The sequence below is a fragment of the Eublepharis macularius genome, chromosome 11, assembly GCF_028583425.1.
Source record: "Eublepharis macularius isolate TG4126 chromosome 11, MPM_Emac_v1.0, whole genome shotgun sequence".
Taxonomy (NCBI): Eukaryota; Metazoa; Chordata; class Lepidosauria; order Squamata; family Eublepharidae; genus Eublepharis; species Eublepharis macularius.
In genome coordinates this window covers 37,673,128-37,691,532 of record NC_072800.1, presented here as the reverse complement: position 1 = coordinate 37,691,532, position 18,405 = coordinate 37,673,128, and the positions used below count along the sequence as shown (strand labels likewise).

General features: G+C 37.2%; 1 protein-coding gene across 1 annotated transcript in view; it reads left to right on the top strand.

Annotated features, from left to right (window-relative positions):
- Positions 1 to 18,051, top strand: part of STT3B (STT3 oligosaccharyltransferase complex catalytic subunit B) — a 48,630-nt gene extending 30,579 nt beyond the window's left edge. Inside the window, exons 6-16 of the mRNA XM_054991055.1 lie at positions 4,055 to 4,153; positions 5,070 to 5,216; positions 5,592 to 5,640; positions 6,528 to 6,682; positions 8,251 to 8,462; positions 8,666 to 8,853; positions 9,024 to 9,195; positions 10,508 to 10,681; positions 11,519 to 11,632; positions 13,233 to 13,445; positions 16,495 to 18,051. Coding sequence (XP_054847030.1) covers positions 4,055 to 4,153; positions 5,070 to 5,216; positions 5,592 to 5,640; positions 6,528 to 6,682; positions 8,251 to 8,462; positions 8,666 to 8,853; positions 9,024 to 9,195; positions 10,508 to 10,681; positions 11,519 to 11,632; positions 13,233 to 13,445; positions 16,495 to 16,575 — 1,604 coding nt within the window. The 3' untranslated portion in view covers positions 16,576 to 18,051. The remainder of the gene's footprint in view (positions 1 to 4,054; positions 4,154 to 5,069; positions 5,217 to 5,591; positions 5,641 to 6,527; positions 6,683 to 8,250; positions 8,463 to 8,665; positions 8,854 to 9,023; positions 9,196 to 10,507; positions 10,682 to 11,518; positions 11,633 to 13,232; positions 13,446 to 16,494) is intronic.
- Positions 18,052 to 18,405: the final 354 nt, after the last annotated feature.

Genomic DNA, 18,405 nt, shown 5'->3' with positions numbered 1-18,405 from the left:
CTTAGTTGTAATATGAACAACAAAAAAAACCCTTCAAAACAGAATAAGCTACATGACTCAGTCTGCAGTGTAATACAGTCTAGTTGTAAATATAAACATTTGCCAATGTATATACATCTTAGGCATAATTCTGTAAGAGAGCTTTTTATGGTATTGGAAGGTCTAGAATTCAGCTGCCTTGAATAACCGTTTTTTAGCATGGGAAGGGGGAGCGCATTGAATATCAGAATTGGATTTGGAACCATGCAATCTTATATCCTTCAGTTTAAAGCCAGAGGGGTTTGCCCGTCACTAGTGAACGTGCATTCTTGTTCAAGAAACACATGAATTTCTAAATGGGAAACTTGATTTAATCAGTGACTAAATCAGTTCATTTAAATTAATCGCCTCTGCTCCAACCTGCTTCTACTTCCTGTCATTAAAACAGCTGTGGATAGCTTGAAACCTATATCCTAACAGGTGTTGGTCCAATAAAAGTCAATTCAGCATTGCTGATTTTGCATTCATTTCTGAAACCAATATTACAGGTTGTGTCTTCCTAATTAGGAATGTATCAAATTTAGTCTGTAAACCCAAATCCTCTGCCATAATGATTCTTTTCTTTTTATTGCCTCAAAAATGGATACCAGCCAATAATGGTTCATTCCATTATTTACACCCTTTAAAGCTGTTTGACTTCAGTAGACTTAAAAGAGCGTAACTACGCTTAATATTGCACTACATATTTTTCCTCCAGAAAAAAAGAAAGTTATATATGGGGATAACTGGTTAACCTACAAAGGGCAGATCCTAGACCTATAGCATGATTGTAGCCATGGCTTGTATCCTACAGCTTCTACAAACAATTTGTGAAGCAGAACTTTCCCAACCCCCTGCCGCACTCCACTGAGCCCCATGAAATTATTTTCCTGAGGATCAGGGGATCCTCATGAATAGCGCAGGGAGCAGAGCGGGGTTCTGCAGTGAGTCACCCTTGCACCGTGAGGTTGAAGACCCCATTCACTGGGACCGAGTTCTGATTGAATTTAATAGAATCTGTTCCCTATATTGTAAAATGATAGCTCTTCCATTATGTATGTTTCTGAAATACAATATAAATGTATAACTAGTAAAATAGTAGTAGATGCTGATGCTTCCTGATATGTAAAATGCATGTTGCAGACGTCTGTTAATGATTTTCTCTTCTGTATCATTGTGTGTTTAAATCCTTTAAAATGCTTTATTTTCTAATCTGAAATCCATAGTCATGTGCAGACTTAATGGCTTTTCTATATTTAGTTTGTAAAGAAAAGGAAAAATTATCTCTCTGAGGTGCTTCATGTATTTTTTTGGAAAGATACGTTTGCTGCTTGTCTCCCCGCCCCCCCTTTAAAAAAAAAAAAAAAGCCGCCGTGCGGTCTACAATGAATACTGTCCTTGCATCAGGATTCTTAGTTGACTTGTTCCACGAATTGTTTTGCTTTGTGCTGTATGTATCTACAACAAAGCAACGTTTGATTCAGTTTACAGGACAGCACTTGGCTGGCTTGTACTGATAATGAGTAGAATCTGTTACATCAGATATAAAATGTAGCTGCAGGTGTAACAATACAGATTTGGACACAGATTTTTACTGTGTTTCTCATACTGTGTCATTTATAAAATGTTTCATTAATCTTGCAGTTGTATTTTCACAAATACAGCGGCTGGCCAGTCCACTCAAACTGAATGTCAGGTAATAGTCATTGCCATGGACACTTCCATGTTCATAGTGAAGCAATTTGATTCCATTCCTTTGAACATAAAATCTGAAGGACTGGATGGATATCAAGAACACGAGATATTAATGTCATCTGCCTGAAGCCGTAAGAAGTTTCCAGATGGTTTTGGTTCCCAGGCATGCCTATCTCCAACACAGCTATCATAACACCTTTCGGACTGATTCAGCCAGGGAGAACAGTTCTTGATTTTTCAAGAACTACCTTCTGGTAATGGAGCTGTGTAAATAATTTGAATGTTGGTGAAATAAGGAAGACTAGCACTTAGTTTTGCTGAATCATCATGATGAGACTGCTAATGAGTGATGCAAAAAATTGTTGATCATGCTAGCTTTTAACTAAAATATGTGAACCAGCTAGAGCAGTTATGGAGATTTCCATTGTAGCAATGTTCCCCAGGCTGTGGAGCTGCCTACTAGTATGAAATCTCACACTTCTGTGAAATTTGACAGAAGTCAAACCAGTGTCTATTTTGTAGCTGAATCAACTTGTGAACACAATACCAAATGATACAGTCATGTCTTGGCTGTTGTCCTTTTCAACATGCTATGATATATTCCAAATAAATGAAAGTTAGCTATTAGAATTGAGTTGCAGCAGAAGGAAGTTTGCAGAAATGGTTCATTTGCAGGGACACGTGTTAGGCAAATGAAAGCTTCATCTTCCGTCATAAACTGCTTTACCTAGTCTGACTCTAAGACCAGATTTTCTGCCAACTAGAAAAGAGTTCCATAGTTTACAGGAAAGAAGCAGTGGATGAGCCACCTTGCCTCTGAACTGCAGAGCAGGGATGGAATACAAAGCTGAGAGTCCTGTGTGTGCTGCTGAACGTCTTGTTCCATTTGTAATAGGAGGCCCCTGTTCTTTGTAAGGGTAATTAGGAAGCAGTTACTTTGAAAGAGCATGTGTCAGAAATTTCTGAAGGTTATGTGAGTAGGACGGGGCAAGTCTGTACTTCCTTCCCACAACCAGACCTAAAAACATGTTAGCATTTTCACATAAGCAAGCAGCAGTAAATGTGATCGCTTGAAATGTAATGTGTGGGATGGGAGCAGATTTTTAGATTACAGTTAGGTAATTCTCCTGCACTAATAAAGTGCAGGAGATTAAAACAATAAAAGCAGAAGTGAATACCCTTTGCTGTTGAATACCACATGGTGGCAGCAGTGTCGCAGTAACTTTGATGTTATGTATTGCAAAACAGTTGCAAGTTTGATTTTATGATGTCTGGAGTAACTGTCCTGGTTAGATGAACAGACAGATTTTATTTGCTGTTGTTTAATTCTGGTGTAGGTGCATTATAGAAATCTAGTGGTATAGCGAGACTAGTTCCAGTGTAGCTGATCAGATGAGGAAGGGAAACAGGTGCTCATTACATGTAATTTTGAATATATAATGTTAGCATATGTTAGCAGTATGTGTATTTATTTCTAGGTCAAGTATATTTACAACTGCATTTTGAATTAATACATTAATAGTTGGAGAAAAAGATGCAGAAATGTATTTTGCTATGAATATATATATGAATGAATGCTATGAATATATATTCATTTTTTTTCATTTGCAGCCTATATATATATATAGGCCAATTCACTCTCACATGAACACACTCACACACATGCACCCCTTCCCAGATAAGAAGCTGAAAGAAGAAAACATCTGGGCTCAGTGAGGGCAAAGAGAACTGAGAGAAATTTGATTCTGACTGCGTTGTGAGGAGACAGCTACAGAAAAGTAGGATGTGGGTTTGAAGAAGACTGAATGTTGCTTTGGGGACTAGTATTGTCTCCCGGTGTGCCTCTGCATCTCTGTACTATTTGTATATTTTGTAAATTACAAGGGCACATTTAGGCTGCTATGTTCTTTGCTATACTCAGCTGCATGGCAAAAGACACCATGAAACAATCTGCTTGTCTTGTTTCACCTTTGTATGTAGAAGCTGTCTCAGAGATACGTCCTAGTCTCCCTCCCTCGCTTCCCTGAGCACCAGAAAAAAAACATAAATGTCACCCTTTGAAGATTTTTATGTCAATAATACTCACCAGTTACATATTAAAAATGCTGTTACTAATCATGCTAGTTCCAAGTGGGGCATCTGAATATTATAAAACGTCTTTTGAAGATGTAGGATAAAACTATGAAAACGCTTTTGTAATTTATGTGATTGTTACTTCTGAAATTCTAATTTTTTTCTTTTTTAGATTAATAAGGCTAAGTCATTTTTCCTAAATGTATAATTTTTTAAAAAATCGTTTAAGTGTAGTAATTTTCCTGTTTTGCTGTTTTTTCATTTGCAGCATACAGCACTTTCTATATTGTGGGCTTAATATTATCCATGCAGATACCTTTTGTTGGATTTCAGCCTATTAGAACAAGTGAGCACATGGCAGCTGCAGGTAAGAATAACAGTTTCCATTATTGAACATATTCACTGTGTTATAATTCTGCAGCACAATCCTACAATGCCATAATTTTTCTTTTTGGGTTGGAAATAAAGTGTCTCGTTCTGATCTTCTGATAATCTGTAGTTTAAGGGGTTCTTTATTAGTATATGAATTAAGAAGGCAAAGTTGGGGGCTTAATTAAAATCTCTGAAAAACATCCACAACACTGGACTCATAAGCCACAACCCCTGCTCTGTTGCTGCAGGGTGCTGTACAAGTGATTTCTATAATTTGGAGTCACTGTGAATCAGTTTTATGAGGACATCTGCACAACAGTCATAAAAGTGCTTAGGAATCTTATGCTGGAGACCAGACTACTTTGCACAGCTACAGAGAAAAATGGTGCAGAGACTGGGTGTATGTATGAGTGTAACTTACACCTTCCTGAAGCCTTCTGAAACAATAACCAAGGAAGTTGTTTGCCACCACCAAGAGCCAGGAGATGTCTTTCTCCCTGGAATTACAGTATCATTCTTTATGCCTATGGTAGTCTGGATAGTTGAATCTTAAAAAGTTTCCATAATGGATTATGCAGTGATAATTTTGAACATTAGTTTTGTTTGTTTAAATGGCTCTACAAGAGATTGGTTGGAGGAGTTAATATAAAAGAGAATTACGTACCTCATCAGTACACAAAAAATATTATATGTAAGTAAAGGATAATGAATGTATTTCCTTTTCTTCTTGTAGCCACTAATCTTCTCATTACCTGTAATGTGAACAGGATTATATCATCTACTAAGATTTGCCTACTTGGAACAAGCATTAAAAGTTGTATAAACACTTTATACATATAAAAGTTGTATATACGTATAAAAGTTGTATAAAGAAAAAAAGAATTTTTTTCTTTTTCTTTTTTTTGAACTAGGTGTGTTTGCACTACTGCAGGCCTATGCCTTCTTGCAGTATATGAGAGACAGGCTAACGAAGCAGGAATTTCAAACCTTGTTCTTCTTGGGTGTGTCGCTAGCTGCTGGTGTTGTATTCCTGAGTGTCATATATCTAACATATACAGGTAAATAACATTAAATGAATACTTTTCACTGCCAGATGGCACTTTAGATAGGTTCAATAATTCATAATATATAACGAGATGTTCAAACAGTACAGTTTGTCAAGACTCTGGGCCAAGCTCCTCCTTCAGGCTCCTAGATTATAGAACTGTATTCACTATTTTTTTAAAAAAACCTCTGTTAATAGGAAGCTTAATGTATTGCCTGCCTTTAAGGTTTGTGCTTCTTTAAAAGAACAAATTATGTATTCCATATTCATTCTGTCCTTCTGAAGGATCTTTTGTTCTTCAGTCATGCAGATAAAGTGGACACTGATACACACTTCTACATAAATCTTTAATAATACTCATTGATTGTCTTAAGTATTTTTTTCTCAGGCTATATTGCACCATGGAGTGGCAGATTCTATTCACTATGGGACACTGGGTAAGTAGGAATATTCAAATCTGTCTCAGTTACTCTTCTGTGTGCATGAAAAATTGGCTCCTTTAATGTTTGTAAAATCTCTTCTGATCTTCAGCCATGAATTTTTCTATTAAGGGTTTTCAGACAATCAGTTTTGGTCGGTGTGACGGACGAGTTTGAAAGCATTCACAAAAATGGCAGTGATAGTTGATGTGAACTCAAGTGTTCTTTTTGAGGAGCTTATGGATATAAAGTTGCCACAACAGTTGTTCTTCTCAGTAGAAATAGTGCTGCTAAAACTTCCATTCATTCATTAAAATAAACATTGAAGAAGGTCACGTATATGAAAGTGATATAGAACAGAAGGGAGATCATATGGAAATTGCCAGCACCTCAGTGCATAGTTACCAAGGTGAGATGATGGCAAAAACAAGCATAATACACATAATCAGTGACCGCATCTCTTTTCCTTGCATTAGTGAGCTTCAAAACAACCAGGTGTGAGGAAAGAATATGTCTTGGCATGAAAAGGCACAGAGGCAGGTGTGCCATACTGCAGGCCTACTAAAGCTTCTGAAATGGTGTTGGCATCCTTGTGGCCACCATGAGGGCACTGTTATTTCTAGTTTGGCCATCACTGAAGCAAGGGCACAAAATGAAACATTATAGTGAGAAGCACTTTTTGGCATCTTGAAAGTGCTTATTTTGATATCACTAACCTGATTTGAGCTTTAAAAACCTTTACCATAAGTATTATGAAAGGTGAAGATGGTCAAGTACGTTGCATTTCTACTGAATAGTCAAAATGACATAATACGTAACCTAAAGATTGCAGTGCTCCTTTGTACTTACTCTCTTTATTAGTTTATCACTTCAAATTAATTTGAACTGAATTTTTTTTAAACAAGGTATGCGAAAATTCACATCCCGATCATTGCTTCTGTGTCTGAGCATCAGCCTACAACATGGGTGTCCTTCTTTTTTGATCTACATATTCTCGTGTGTACTTTCCCAGCAGGGCTGTGGTTCTGTATCAAAAACATCAATGATGAAAGAGTCTTTGGTAAGAGGAAACAATTACCTTTTCAAAATCAAACTGTAACCCCAAAGTTGACATACTTGCATGTTCGTTTACAGTAGGCTGAATCCAAAAATTATTTTGTGCTATGTGGGAAGGCTCCTTCCTTAACAGAAGACGTCCTTTAATCCATTCACATGTTTGGTTAAAAATGTTTTCTTAGTAATCGAAAACACTGCTCAACATGATTAAATGTCGTTCCCTCTAATAGTGGCCTGGATAGCCCTCTGCCCTCAAAAGCAGCATAATGAGACCAGCCACAACCACACCGGGCAGGGAGGGGTATATCCAGAAGAAACCCAGGCATGCAAAAAAATGGAATTTACAAGAGGGAGGATTCCAAAAGGAGGAATGGGAACCGGGTTGCCCTCAGAATCCTGGCACCATAAGAATATAGAGCATGGGGCAAGCGTAGATACTGCTTAGTAGTCTTTAAAGTGAAGGGAAGCAAGCCACTTACAGAGTGTTTTCCTTTAGCTTATGTGACTAGGGAGGAAATAAGTTTCCTCTGTGCTTCTCTTGCAGAAGGACAAAAAAAGCAGCTGATCAATTCTCCTTGGGTAGGAGAACTGCCACACCTCCGTCTCATTGCTGAGTGGCAGGGTTCCCTTCCTGTCAGTCTCTGTGTCACAGCTTCTGTGCTTTTGCTGCTCAAGGGGAATTACAAAATTGTATGGAGGAGAGGAAGAAAGGGGGAGCTGTTCCTCTTTCCACAATTCTTGTGGGTTACTCTACCCATTTGTGTTCCACTAATAAACGGTTGCTTGTCACTAATAGTCTACAATATGGCAATTTATAATAACAATAATTTAGCAGAATATCTCTTAGCATATATTCACATTATTTTAGACAATGTTATATATGCAAGTTGATGAATCTAGTGATTAACTAAACAAAAATATAGTGTTTTTCAGAGGTAAAACTTCCTGCTGGTAAAAGCTGCTCTTCCATCAAAAACTAGTATAGCTGCAGTATAGTATACTATTTGAGCATTGCTCTGGTTCATTGTTGTTGACATAATTGCTATCTCCAGTCTGCTCAGGGTTTTTCCTTTTGTAATAATTTTAAATCTGATGCTTAATCTGATACGAAGAAATCATTTTATTCAATCCAGTCTGAAAAAAAAAATCTTTTTTAGAACAGTACTTGTGAGCACTCAAGTTTAGCTCTCCCACTTTAGCAGTTGTGCAGATGAGCTCAGTAGTTCACCCAGACCTCATTGGAGTAATTCAGTTGTCATTTAAAAGCTATTTTCTTTTATTCCTCAAATCTTCTGCCTGCTGTTGTTAAATTGGTATGCTGAGAGATGAGATGTCTTAGTAAAATAAAACTAATATAACCTTGCTTCTTATCACTAAATATGGTAAAGAAATCCTTTTATTGAAAGTTGTAATGTAATTCAGACAGGTGTATGTCTATATGCAACAGGAGACTTTAAACTGGCAAGTTCACTTCAGTGTGTGTTGCCTTTATTTCTGAAACTAATATAACTAATGGTGTTGGTTCCTTTTAAAAACCTCATAGTAAAATTGAGTGGTTTTGTGTCTCTGCAGTGGCTCTGTACGCAATCAGTGCTGTTTACTTTGCTGGAGTGATGGTTCGTCTGATGTTAACTTTGACTCCAGTTGTCTGTATGCTGTCGGCAATTGCTTTCTCTAATGTTTTTGAACATTATTTGGGTGATGACATGAAGAGAGAGAATCCACCAGTAGAAGATAGCAGCGATGAGGATGATAAAAGAAACCCAGGAAATCTTTATGATAAGGTAGGCCATGGAAATCGTAATGGTGTCTGTCTGGGGTGTTTATTATATAAATACCTAAATAAAAAATAGAGGGTGATAGTTTTCCTGTGGGATGAGGCTATCGAAAGAGCCCCGGTGGTGGTGGTATTGTTGAACACAGGAAAGGCTTTGAAAAATTCAGCATCAACTAAGAGGATCAAAAAATTCAATGTTTCTTTGTTCAGGCAGGTAAAGTGAGGAAACACATATCTGAACAGGAAAAAACTGAAGAAGGCCTTGGCCCCAATATCAAGAGCATTGTTACGATGTTGATGCTAATGCTGTTGATGATGTTTGCTGTGCACTGCACATGGGTCACTAGCAACGCCTACTCTAGTCCTAGTGTTGTTCTGGCTTCTTACAATCATGACGGGTAAGACTCACCATTTTGTATGCTTAATAGCAGTGATTGAATTTTTGACTGTGTGAGAGTGGGAAAAAAATTGTTGAGGGGCATCAAGGCAATTAAATCTAATCAAGGCAATTCTGCTATCTAATAGTAAAGTTGTATTTACACTTTGCGAACTGTTTCCTGCATTTCAGCACCCGGAATATCTTGGATGACTTCAGAGAAGCGTACTACTGGCTAAGGCAAAATACAGACGAACATGCCAGAGTAATGTCTTGGTGGGATTATGGCTATCAAATAGCAGGAATGGCAAATCGGACTACTCTAGTTGACAATAATACTTGGAATAACAGCCACATAGCCTTGGTATGTCACAGTATTGAGAATTAGATTATTGGGATGTTTCACATAGTACTTTGTATTGTAAATATTTACAATTTAACATTTTAATGTATGCTAAAATGTCCTTGCTTTATGTGCAGGTATTGCATACTTTAATGTGAGGAATGAGAAATGTATCTTACATGGTGGTGGTGTGATGTTTTGATGGTTATGAGTTCTAACTGGAAAGCAGTTTTCAGTTTTATTCTCTGAAAACACAGAGTAAGGATGGCATCAGGCTAAACTTACTTTGGATGTTAAAATTAACTTCCCTGCATTTGGCTTCTGTCTTCCCCTGTGTTTTACTGCTTTTGTCCGCTCATTTTAGGGAGATAATAATCTGCAGAAACGTTCTTTGTGGCAATTGATTGCAGTATCTACTGTCTTCTACTTCAGGAAAGAGAACTAATCTCAAGTGACCACTATTAAACAGATCTTATATTGTACACAACTACAGGAGGCATGGTTTGAAAGCTCCTTGAAATAAGGCTGATGTTTAGGCTGTGTTCATTTAGATGCCGTTAAAATTGAAATGTTATAAGCCTAATGTTGAATGTAAAATTACATTCTGAATATCAAAATTGGTTGGGATAGATTGTACACAGCAGTTTTGCTTCCAGAATGTCTTATATTCAGAACCTAATATAGGACCCAGTTTGGTGTAGTGGTTAAGAGCGGCGGGACTCTAATCTGGAGAACCAGGTTTAGTTCCTCACTCCTCCACTTGAAGCCAGCTGGGTGACCTTGGGTCACTCACAGTTTCTAGCTCTCTCAGTCCCACCCACCTCACAGGGTGTTCTGCTGTGGGGATAATAATGGCATACTTTGTAAATCGCTCTGAGTGCGTGTTAAGTCATCCTGAAGGGCAGCATTATAAATTATTATTATTTATTATAATAATACAACCTGCTCTATATTTATCTGCAACAAGTGAGCATGAGAAATACAAATATAGCTTATCCAACGATGTATAGCTAGATGAAAAGTAATGTTGCACTCTGTGTGTGTATAAATTCTAGATTTCACATTAACACTACTAAAAGGCCCTTTTAACATCAGTGTGACTTTTCCAAAGTAATTTTTAATGTAAAATTCTTTCAGTGTAATTTTGCACTAATTTTTCAGGGGACCCACTTCCACAGTACAGTGATCATAACTGCTGTTTCCCCACAATTCTAAATTGGCAACTTAGTTGAGTTGCTCATCTTCATATTGTCCTTGCTGTTTTTGTACATTTTTAAAGGGGATTGCCAAATGTGTGGTGTTTGTATACGGGTTTAAATAAACTTTATTGCAGGTTGGGAAAGCTATGTCTTCAAATGAGACAGCAGCTTATGAGATCATGAGAAGTCTGGATGTGGATTATGTGTTAATAATTTTTGGAGGTGTAATTGGCTACTCTGGTGATGATATCAACAAGTTCTTATGGATGGTGAGGATAGCTGAAGGTGAACATCCTAAGGACATCAGAGTAAGTAGCAATATTAAAAAACAAAAGCATAAGTAACCCATCCTTGGAAAGATGCAGTTATTTGGTACTGTCTGATAAAAAAGCTTGCCTCTAATTCCACTATACTTTCAGTGGCAGTGGCTGGGTTTGCTTGATGTCCTATAGCTCCTGGATACTCCGCATTAGGACTATAATCATACAACTGGGTGATCTGTGAAGAAGAGGAATTCCATCTCTATCGCTATCTCCTCGCTGACTTGCTTTCTCCTTCCCCCTCCCACTGCCACCTCCCCCCCCCACACACACACAACCTGCCACTGTACATTTTGACTCAGTTCATTGGAGGGCTGCTATGTCACAAGATCACCTTTTTTCTTTAAGTTGCTGTGTCTGCTCAAGCTTAGCCCATTGCTTCAACCATTTCAGGTCCACCCTTTTTTATTTTCTGAGAACCTACAGTTTCCTTAATATTGGGTGCCCTCCAGCAGATTTTTTTTATCCTAACTGATGGACTAAATATTCAATAATGAATTAACTGTTGATGAATCATTTAACCAGGGGGCTTTGGCCAAATACATTGGTTCAGCATAACATGTCTGATAAAGTAATTGTGATGATGAAATCAAACGTATTGTAACCCTGAGTTAGTGGTAGTCAGTAAATGCAAGAAATTTATAAAAAACAAACCCAGGAATGATGATCAGAACCTGCAGTCTGACATGTAAGCTCTTTAAAAAGTAACATTGCTACTTTGTCCTCAAAGAATTTGATGCCCACAAACTTCTTTGCTACCCTAACTGCCATGGGGTCATTTGAGGGCATGATTGACAAAACTTGATTTTGTGTTTTTCTTTTTAGGAAAGTGACTACTTTACTCCCCAGGGAGAATTTCGGGTGGACAAAGCAGGCTCTCCAACCTTGTTAAATTGTCTCATGTATAAAATGTCATATTACAGATTTGGAGAAATGCAGGTTGGTGAGATTTGTTTCTTTTACAAATTTCAGGTATGTGTATTTAAATGTATGAACAGCTAACCTTTCTTTTCCTTTTTATAGATATCCATGTACTAACAATGCAGAATTAATTGGGAATATTCCTTGGGCCCCTGTATCAAATTTCCTGGGGCTAGCCACCACACTCTAGGAATTTTCCTTCCCATCACAGTACAGCTTCCCACTTACCCCACTGCATCAGAATTTTTAAAAAGTAGCACCCTGGAGACCAACTAGATTTCCAGGGTATGAGCTTTTGCGATGGAGCTTTGGCTCTCAAAAGCTCATACCCTGGAAATCTAGCTGGTCTCTAAGGTGCTACTGGACTCGAAACTTGCTCTGCTCCTACAGATCAACACAGCTACCCACCTGAAACCCATTCAGTTACTAAGCAGCATTGTGATTTAGTGGTTAATATATGACTTCCAGGTTGGTCTGAATGACCACCACACCTATTTTCCAAAAAAAAAAAACCCTAATTTGATGATTAATAACATCATACAGAGGATAATTGTAGTTTGAGCTGGAGTGGGTTACTTACTATGCTTGACCTGTCTCCCAGACTAGTTCTCTATAAGCAAATAGTAGTAAATATTGAAAAGTCACACACCACGATTCTTTGGATGCTCAGCCATATAACTTTTAAGCATCCTTTCCAACCATCTGTTAATCTTTCTACAATAACACTGGTCTCAAGTCAGTTCAGAGTAGAAATCAGATGCTTTATGCCACAGATGGTTGCAGTTTATTTTATTGGGTAGTCACTTTGTGTTTTCTTATAATAGGCTCTTTTGAGCTTTCTGCTTGTGTAAGATGTTTCTCCCAATTCCTTTCCTTTCAGCAGCTCTTCTTGCTATGGTACATTTTGGCACATATGGTAGGCTGTGGCACATATGGGGGTATTATGATGTTCAGCAGCAGATTTTCAGGTATAGCAGAGGCAAGTGAAAGGAGAAGAAAGATCCTCCTCTATGAGTGGAAAGCTCATAGGATGCAGTATGCAAGTTCCCTGCTCCAACACTCAAATACAGGAAGAAATACCTATAAAAATATGAAGGCTAATGAAATGTCTCCTAAAGGAACCTTTTGTGCTCATTTCTTTTTGCATCAACTTAGTATCTAGGCATAAATGAGAATTGTTACAAGCAGTGTATTTATAGAGAACAGCCTAATAATTTTAATACTTTAACTTAATTTTATTAGCTATTCTGTTTTATTGTTCCTGGTTTTATAGTTAACTTGGTTCCATCTGCTTTTTTGTAGCTGTTGGTTTACTTATTTGAACATATTACGTTGCATTTACAATTTTAGCAATTGACCACCACTTTGCATACTGGAGAGGTACACTATATTAAAGAAATAACACAAAAGACAAAACATTTGACTTTTAATGTATTATTCGAAACTAGGCCCCCATGACGATAACCTCTTACAAAATATTGTACGTAAATGCATGTAATGTGGTTTTGAAATCGCATTTAAATACAAATAATTTTTCAAAGCAGTAATATATATATGACTAGTTCTGTTCACAGCATTGCTCATTCCTGCAAACTAATACTTGGTATTAATTTCGTAGCTGGATTTTCGGACACCCCCAGGATTTGACCGCACACGTAATGCTGAGATTGGCAACAAGGACATTAAATTCAAACATTTGGAAGAAGCCTTTACATCAGAGCACTGGCTTGTTAGAATATATAAAGTAAAACACCTAGACAACCGAGAGACATTGGACCATAAACCTAGATTAACCAACATTTTACCAAAACAGAAGTATTTGTCAAAAAAGGTGGGTTCACAGTGAAGTATCTAAATAGAGGCTTACAGTGTTACCTAAATTTACCACCTGTATTAGTTCTGTCCACTAGCAAAATACAGAGACAGTTTGTATTGAAGATCAGACCTGCCTAATGGTGACAGCGGTTTACTAACACTCTGATTAATCAAGCATGTGAGAACAACTAAATTTTATTGTTGCTAAATTGGCAGGCTGTCAAAGGCTGTTACGAAGTCTTTTAAAAATCCTGGCTAAATGTAACAAGTATACTATCTAAATTACATTAGTAGTGTTTGATTAACTATGGCAGCTCACTCAGTAAAATGTGAAAAGTGTCTTTCTGAAAAGTGGAAAAGTGATGCCTAGAAATTTCAGAATGCCTTTTTTGTAAAATAATTAAATCTGGAGTTTTTGTTGACTGCTTGAGTGTCTGGCTTCTTACTCTTTTTTGAAATCATCTCACTTAAACATACCACTCATACACACTATTTTGTGTACTATTTAATCTATTAGTAAAGCATTGGAAACTCCACTGATTTTGCATGATTCCTTATCAATAACTAACATTTTTAGAACCTTATTAAATTAACATTTTACAATGATTACAGTTTTAGTAAGGTCACATCACTGCCACCGTAAACATTTTAGGGTTGTATGCTTAAATTTTATTGATCGAGTTTGACTTATGTGGACAATTCACAACATAAATTTATTGGTAAGTTAACATTGGAACTGGGAATGGATTCACAGAGTACAAAAGACTTTGTATTAGCAGTATGCCAGGAATTCCATGCCTCGCAATGACCATGTCACAATTGTGACCATGGTGCAGAAGGGACATCAGCCTTCCCTCCTCTTGGTGCTTCACAGACTGTCCTGGGAAGATACTATTTGCTCTGATTTGAAATTTATATGTAACCATCATCACACCTAAGTTTCCCAGTAGAGTAGATGCCAGCTTCTAAGGACAGTTTGTGTTTGTGATAACAGTACAGACGGAAAGGCTGAAGCCACTTCTCCATGCACTCTGCCATGAGGACTTTGTATCAGGTGAATCAGTCCTGAATTAAAGTTTATATGACCTGATGGTAAGTCTGAATTTGTACATCATTATCTAGCCATTCTTTTTTTAAAAGGTTTCTGATTTTTCATAATGATTTGGCTTCTCTGTTGCTCTGTCTGCCGTATTTACTCCTTCCTGTCCCTGGGTTCATTCTTTCTGGTGTTTCTGTCTTGCTTCCTGGTTTCCTTCATGTGCATCTTACGTGGGTGTATGGAAGCATCTGCTTGGAAACATGCATCCTGCTGTTTTGTGAATGGGGATGTAAGAAGTGCATATTTTTGCACTGTTTGCAGAAAAAAAAGTATTAGCTTTCATATGAAACCGTCACTGTATTCACATCCTACTACAGTAGGACAGAATGCAAATTCACAATCAGCAAATAATTATGGAGTGAAAAATGAGACCGCTGTGTCTGCAGTATCCAACCTTGGTTTTAATCTGATGCCATTAGTGGATCATGTAAATGTTTTCAGGTGAGGTGATAAGCATTCCAAATGCTATTTTCATGTGCAGCATTCATGTGTGTTTAAATTATTATACCATATTTTCTAATGACATATTGCAAAGTTAATACTGAAGTGCACATTTCAGCCAATAGTATTGTCTCCACTTTTTCAGTTCTTGAAATGAACAAAACACATTCTTGATTTTAGAGAAACAGATGTGTGGATGAGTCAAGTATATATGCCTTAACATAAACTGCTGCAAGCCATTTTTGTATTAGCATTCACTTTCAGAAAGTCTGTAAGATTGCCATTCATTTTAAGAAAGTGCATTGTGAACTTGGAATAAGGATGCAGTTCTTCTAAGAAGTTGTACATTTATTTATTGCTTTTAGTATGACATCCTGCAATTAGCGCTTTATGATTTAATTCCAAAATAGCAGTGTGTCAGGGTAAGTTGATTAACCAGACCACAGAATGGTGATACTATTACCCTTTTGTTTTGTGTGACAAACAGTTCTTTGGGGTGAATTTCACAAAATTTGACTGCTTTGTGTCCTTCATGACACAAGTAGCTGGATAGTTCTAAGACTGAAATGTAACCACCATAATTTGGAATAAGATGCCAGCATAAGAGTTCTATAGGACACAGCTACGAAGAAAAGATCAGACTATGTATACATCCCTTTGTTTCAAAAACATGTACAATAACGTTGAGTATTAAACAAGTCATGCTTAATGTTTTTACCCAATGTATTATGAAAGCTAAGTAGGGTGGTGCCCCATTTGACAACAGTTACTTTGAAAATAACTTTACAGCGCAGTTTTCTAAAAGATGTATTGTCGAAGGCTTTCACGGCCGGAGAACGATGGCTGTTGTGGGTTTTCCGGGCTGTATCGCCGTGGTCTTGGCATTGTAGTTCCTGACGTTTCGCCAGCAGCTGTGGCTGGCATCTTCAGAGGTGTAGCACCAAAAGACAGAGATCTCTCACTGAGAGATCTCTGTCTTTTGGTGCTACACCTCTGAAGATGCCAGCCACAGCTGCTGGCGAAACGTCAGGAACTACAATGCCAAGACCACGGCAATACAGCCCGGAAAACTTTCTAAAAGATGTCCATGATTTGGTAATGCTTGTGTGTTTTGAACAGGCACTGTCCATACTGAGGGCTATAATGGCACCAGCTCAACTGTTCAAAGGCGTATGCAAGATTATTCTTTTGGTTTCATGTAATAGTGATACAACGGACTGCCTTGGTATTTTAAAAAAAGTCTTAATTTATTGGAATTCCCACTAGCAGAAAGGTTTTTCCATCTTTATTTTTTTTTTAAGAGTTCAGATGTATAGTGTGCCATTAAGTCAATATATTGTCAGAGCTTGAAAAATAGTTCTGATTCTTTGGTGATAGTTTCTAAATGCCTAGGCAACCAGCTGCCTTCCACTTTTCCAGCTCCAACATAAATTTAACATTTAAGGAATTCAAGAGAAATACAAAACGTGATGCAGTCACTAGAGCAATATAATTAACTAATATACTATTTTGTTTTTCTTTTTAGACTGCCAAAAGGAAGCGTGGCTACATTAAGAATAAACTAAATTTAAAGAAGGGCAAGAGACCCAACAGGAAGACAGTTTAAATACACTGATTGCTAATATGAAGCAGTTGTCCTTGAGATAACCAGTCTTTGCCTTTAGCTCAAGTCATGTTTCACAGCAACATGAGGGTGCAGAACCATCATTGGTCCAGATTATTGTACAAAACTTTCAGGCAATGTCTGACTTTAAAAAAATTTTTGGCTTACTGAGAACAGCTGTTCTAGATTTGTATTGTGGAGCAAGACAGAGCTGCTGTCCAGGTCTAGCAGCAGATTTTTTTTATTGGTACATATTATCCTTCCAATCTATTGAGAATTTGGACTGATTGCACCAAAGAGCCCTCTAATTCGGTCCTTGGCACATGCATACTTGTCATTTTTTTAAGTTCAGCTGAACAGCAATATCTTAACTGGAATGGTAATGTATGAATCGACTATTCTCAGTCTGACACTTTCAGAAGTGTGGATATTTTTATATTCAGCTGTTAGAACAACTTCTTTTTGAGGTATTTATTTTACAAGATTTCCTTCTGTGTACTCTTCTATTGCTGTTATGTTGTGTTCAGGACTGTCAACAAGCTGCAGTTTTCACTAATCACGGGATAGATTATATAATTCGGAAGATGCAGCCTGTTTTGAAAAGAGATGGCCTCACTGCCCTTATGCACATGTGTTCCTGAAACATACAAGGGGCAGATCTTGTGCAGAGTAGACAGATACAAGGGCTACATTTGTATCTTAATCTGACACGACAGTAATGAATGCTGCTGAGCACCACTGCACCTGGTGTTTTCAGAACTTGCTAGTTGTTTATCTACATGTTTACAAATCGTAACAATTTGGCCCATTTAGAAAAAAAAATTGACAAGTATCCAAACTCCCTTGCTGTGGCTATCAGAAAGGCAGAGGATTTATGAACCTGGCCTGCCCTCTTCATGGGGTTGGATTCCTGGAAATGACTATCTTATCTTCATATTTTTATTTAGTGCTTTAGTTACAAAACGTCTGCTTGAAAGATTCGCTTTTGTCTTTTATACTTTATAAAAAAAGTCAGTTTATCAAGTGCACTAAATACAAATGGAGATTGAACATGTTCACTTTCCAGCTATAGGAAACTTTATGAACTTGAATGGTTAGTTACTTTAATAAAGTTTTAAAAAGAGAGAAAAGATATGAGGGGTGGGTTTCCCTTGACAGCCGCAAGATATAATTTTGATATAGGAGACCGCTTATACCAGACATATTGGTATAAAGCAGAATAGTATGTACCTTCCAAACAGATATATTGCTCAGTGAGAATGTTACTGCTGATTTTTCTCAGATGTATAATTTTATTTGTAAATTCTTTTTTGAGTAAAGAGGTTATTAGATCAATAATGCAGTGGCAACATTTTCACAAAATAATCTGGATTTCTGACCCTTTGTCATGGAGATTATTTTACTTTGTTGCTTTAAAACTCAATGCAGACCCGTTGTTGACTATAGGGAAAAATAAAGTTAAATCAAGTTTTGTGTTAAGTGATTGGCTTCTATTCCTTTTGCTTGTTTCACTTACTTTACTTTCTAAAAGGTGCAGTGCTAAGGACCCATGAGGACTCCATCCTAAGAAGTCAACAAATATTATAAATCTGGCAAGAGCTGTCCTGTCAGTTAGGTAGTGCCAGTTTTTGATACGGGGCTGCTTATAAATATTTCTTTAAACATAATTTCCCTTCTCTATAAGAATTCTCTTATTACCTTATTCAGATATTTTTGCAGTAGTGGTTCACTAATCACTGTGTTAATTAAAAAAGCTGTATTTTCCAAAAACAAGCCTGGATAAATATTTTTCCTTTTCCATTGAGGATTTAAAAATAAAGTACAGGTACAATT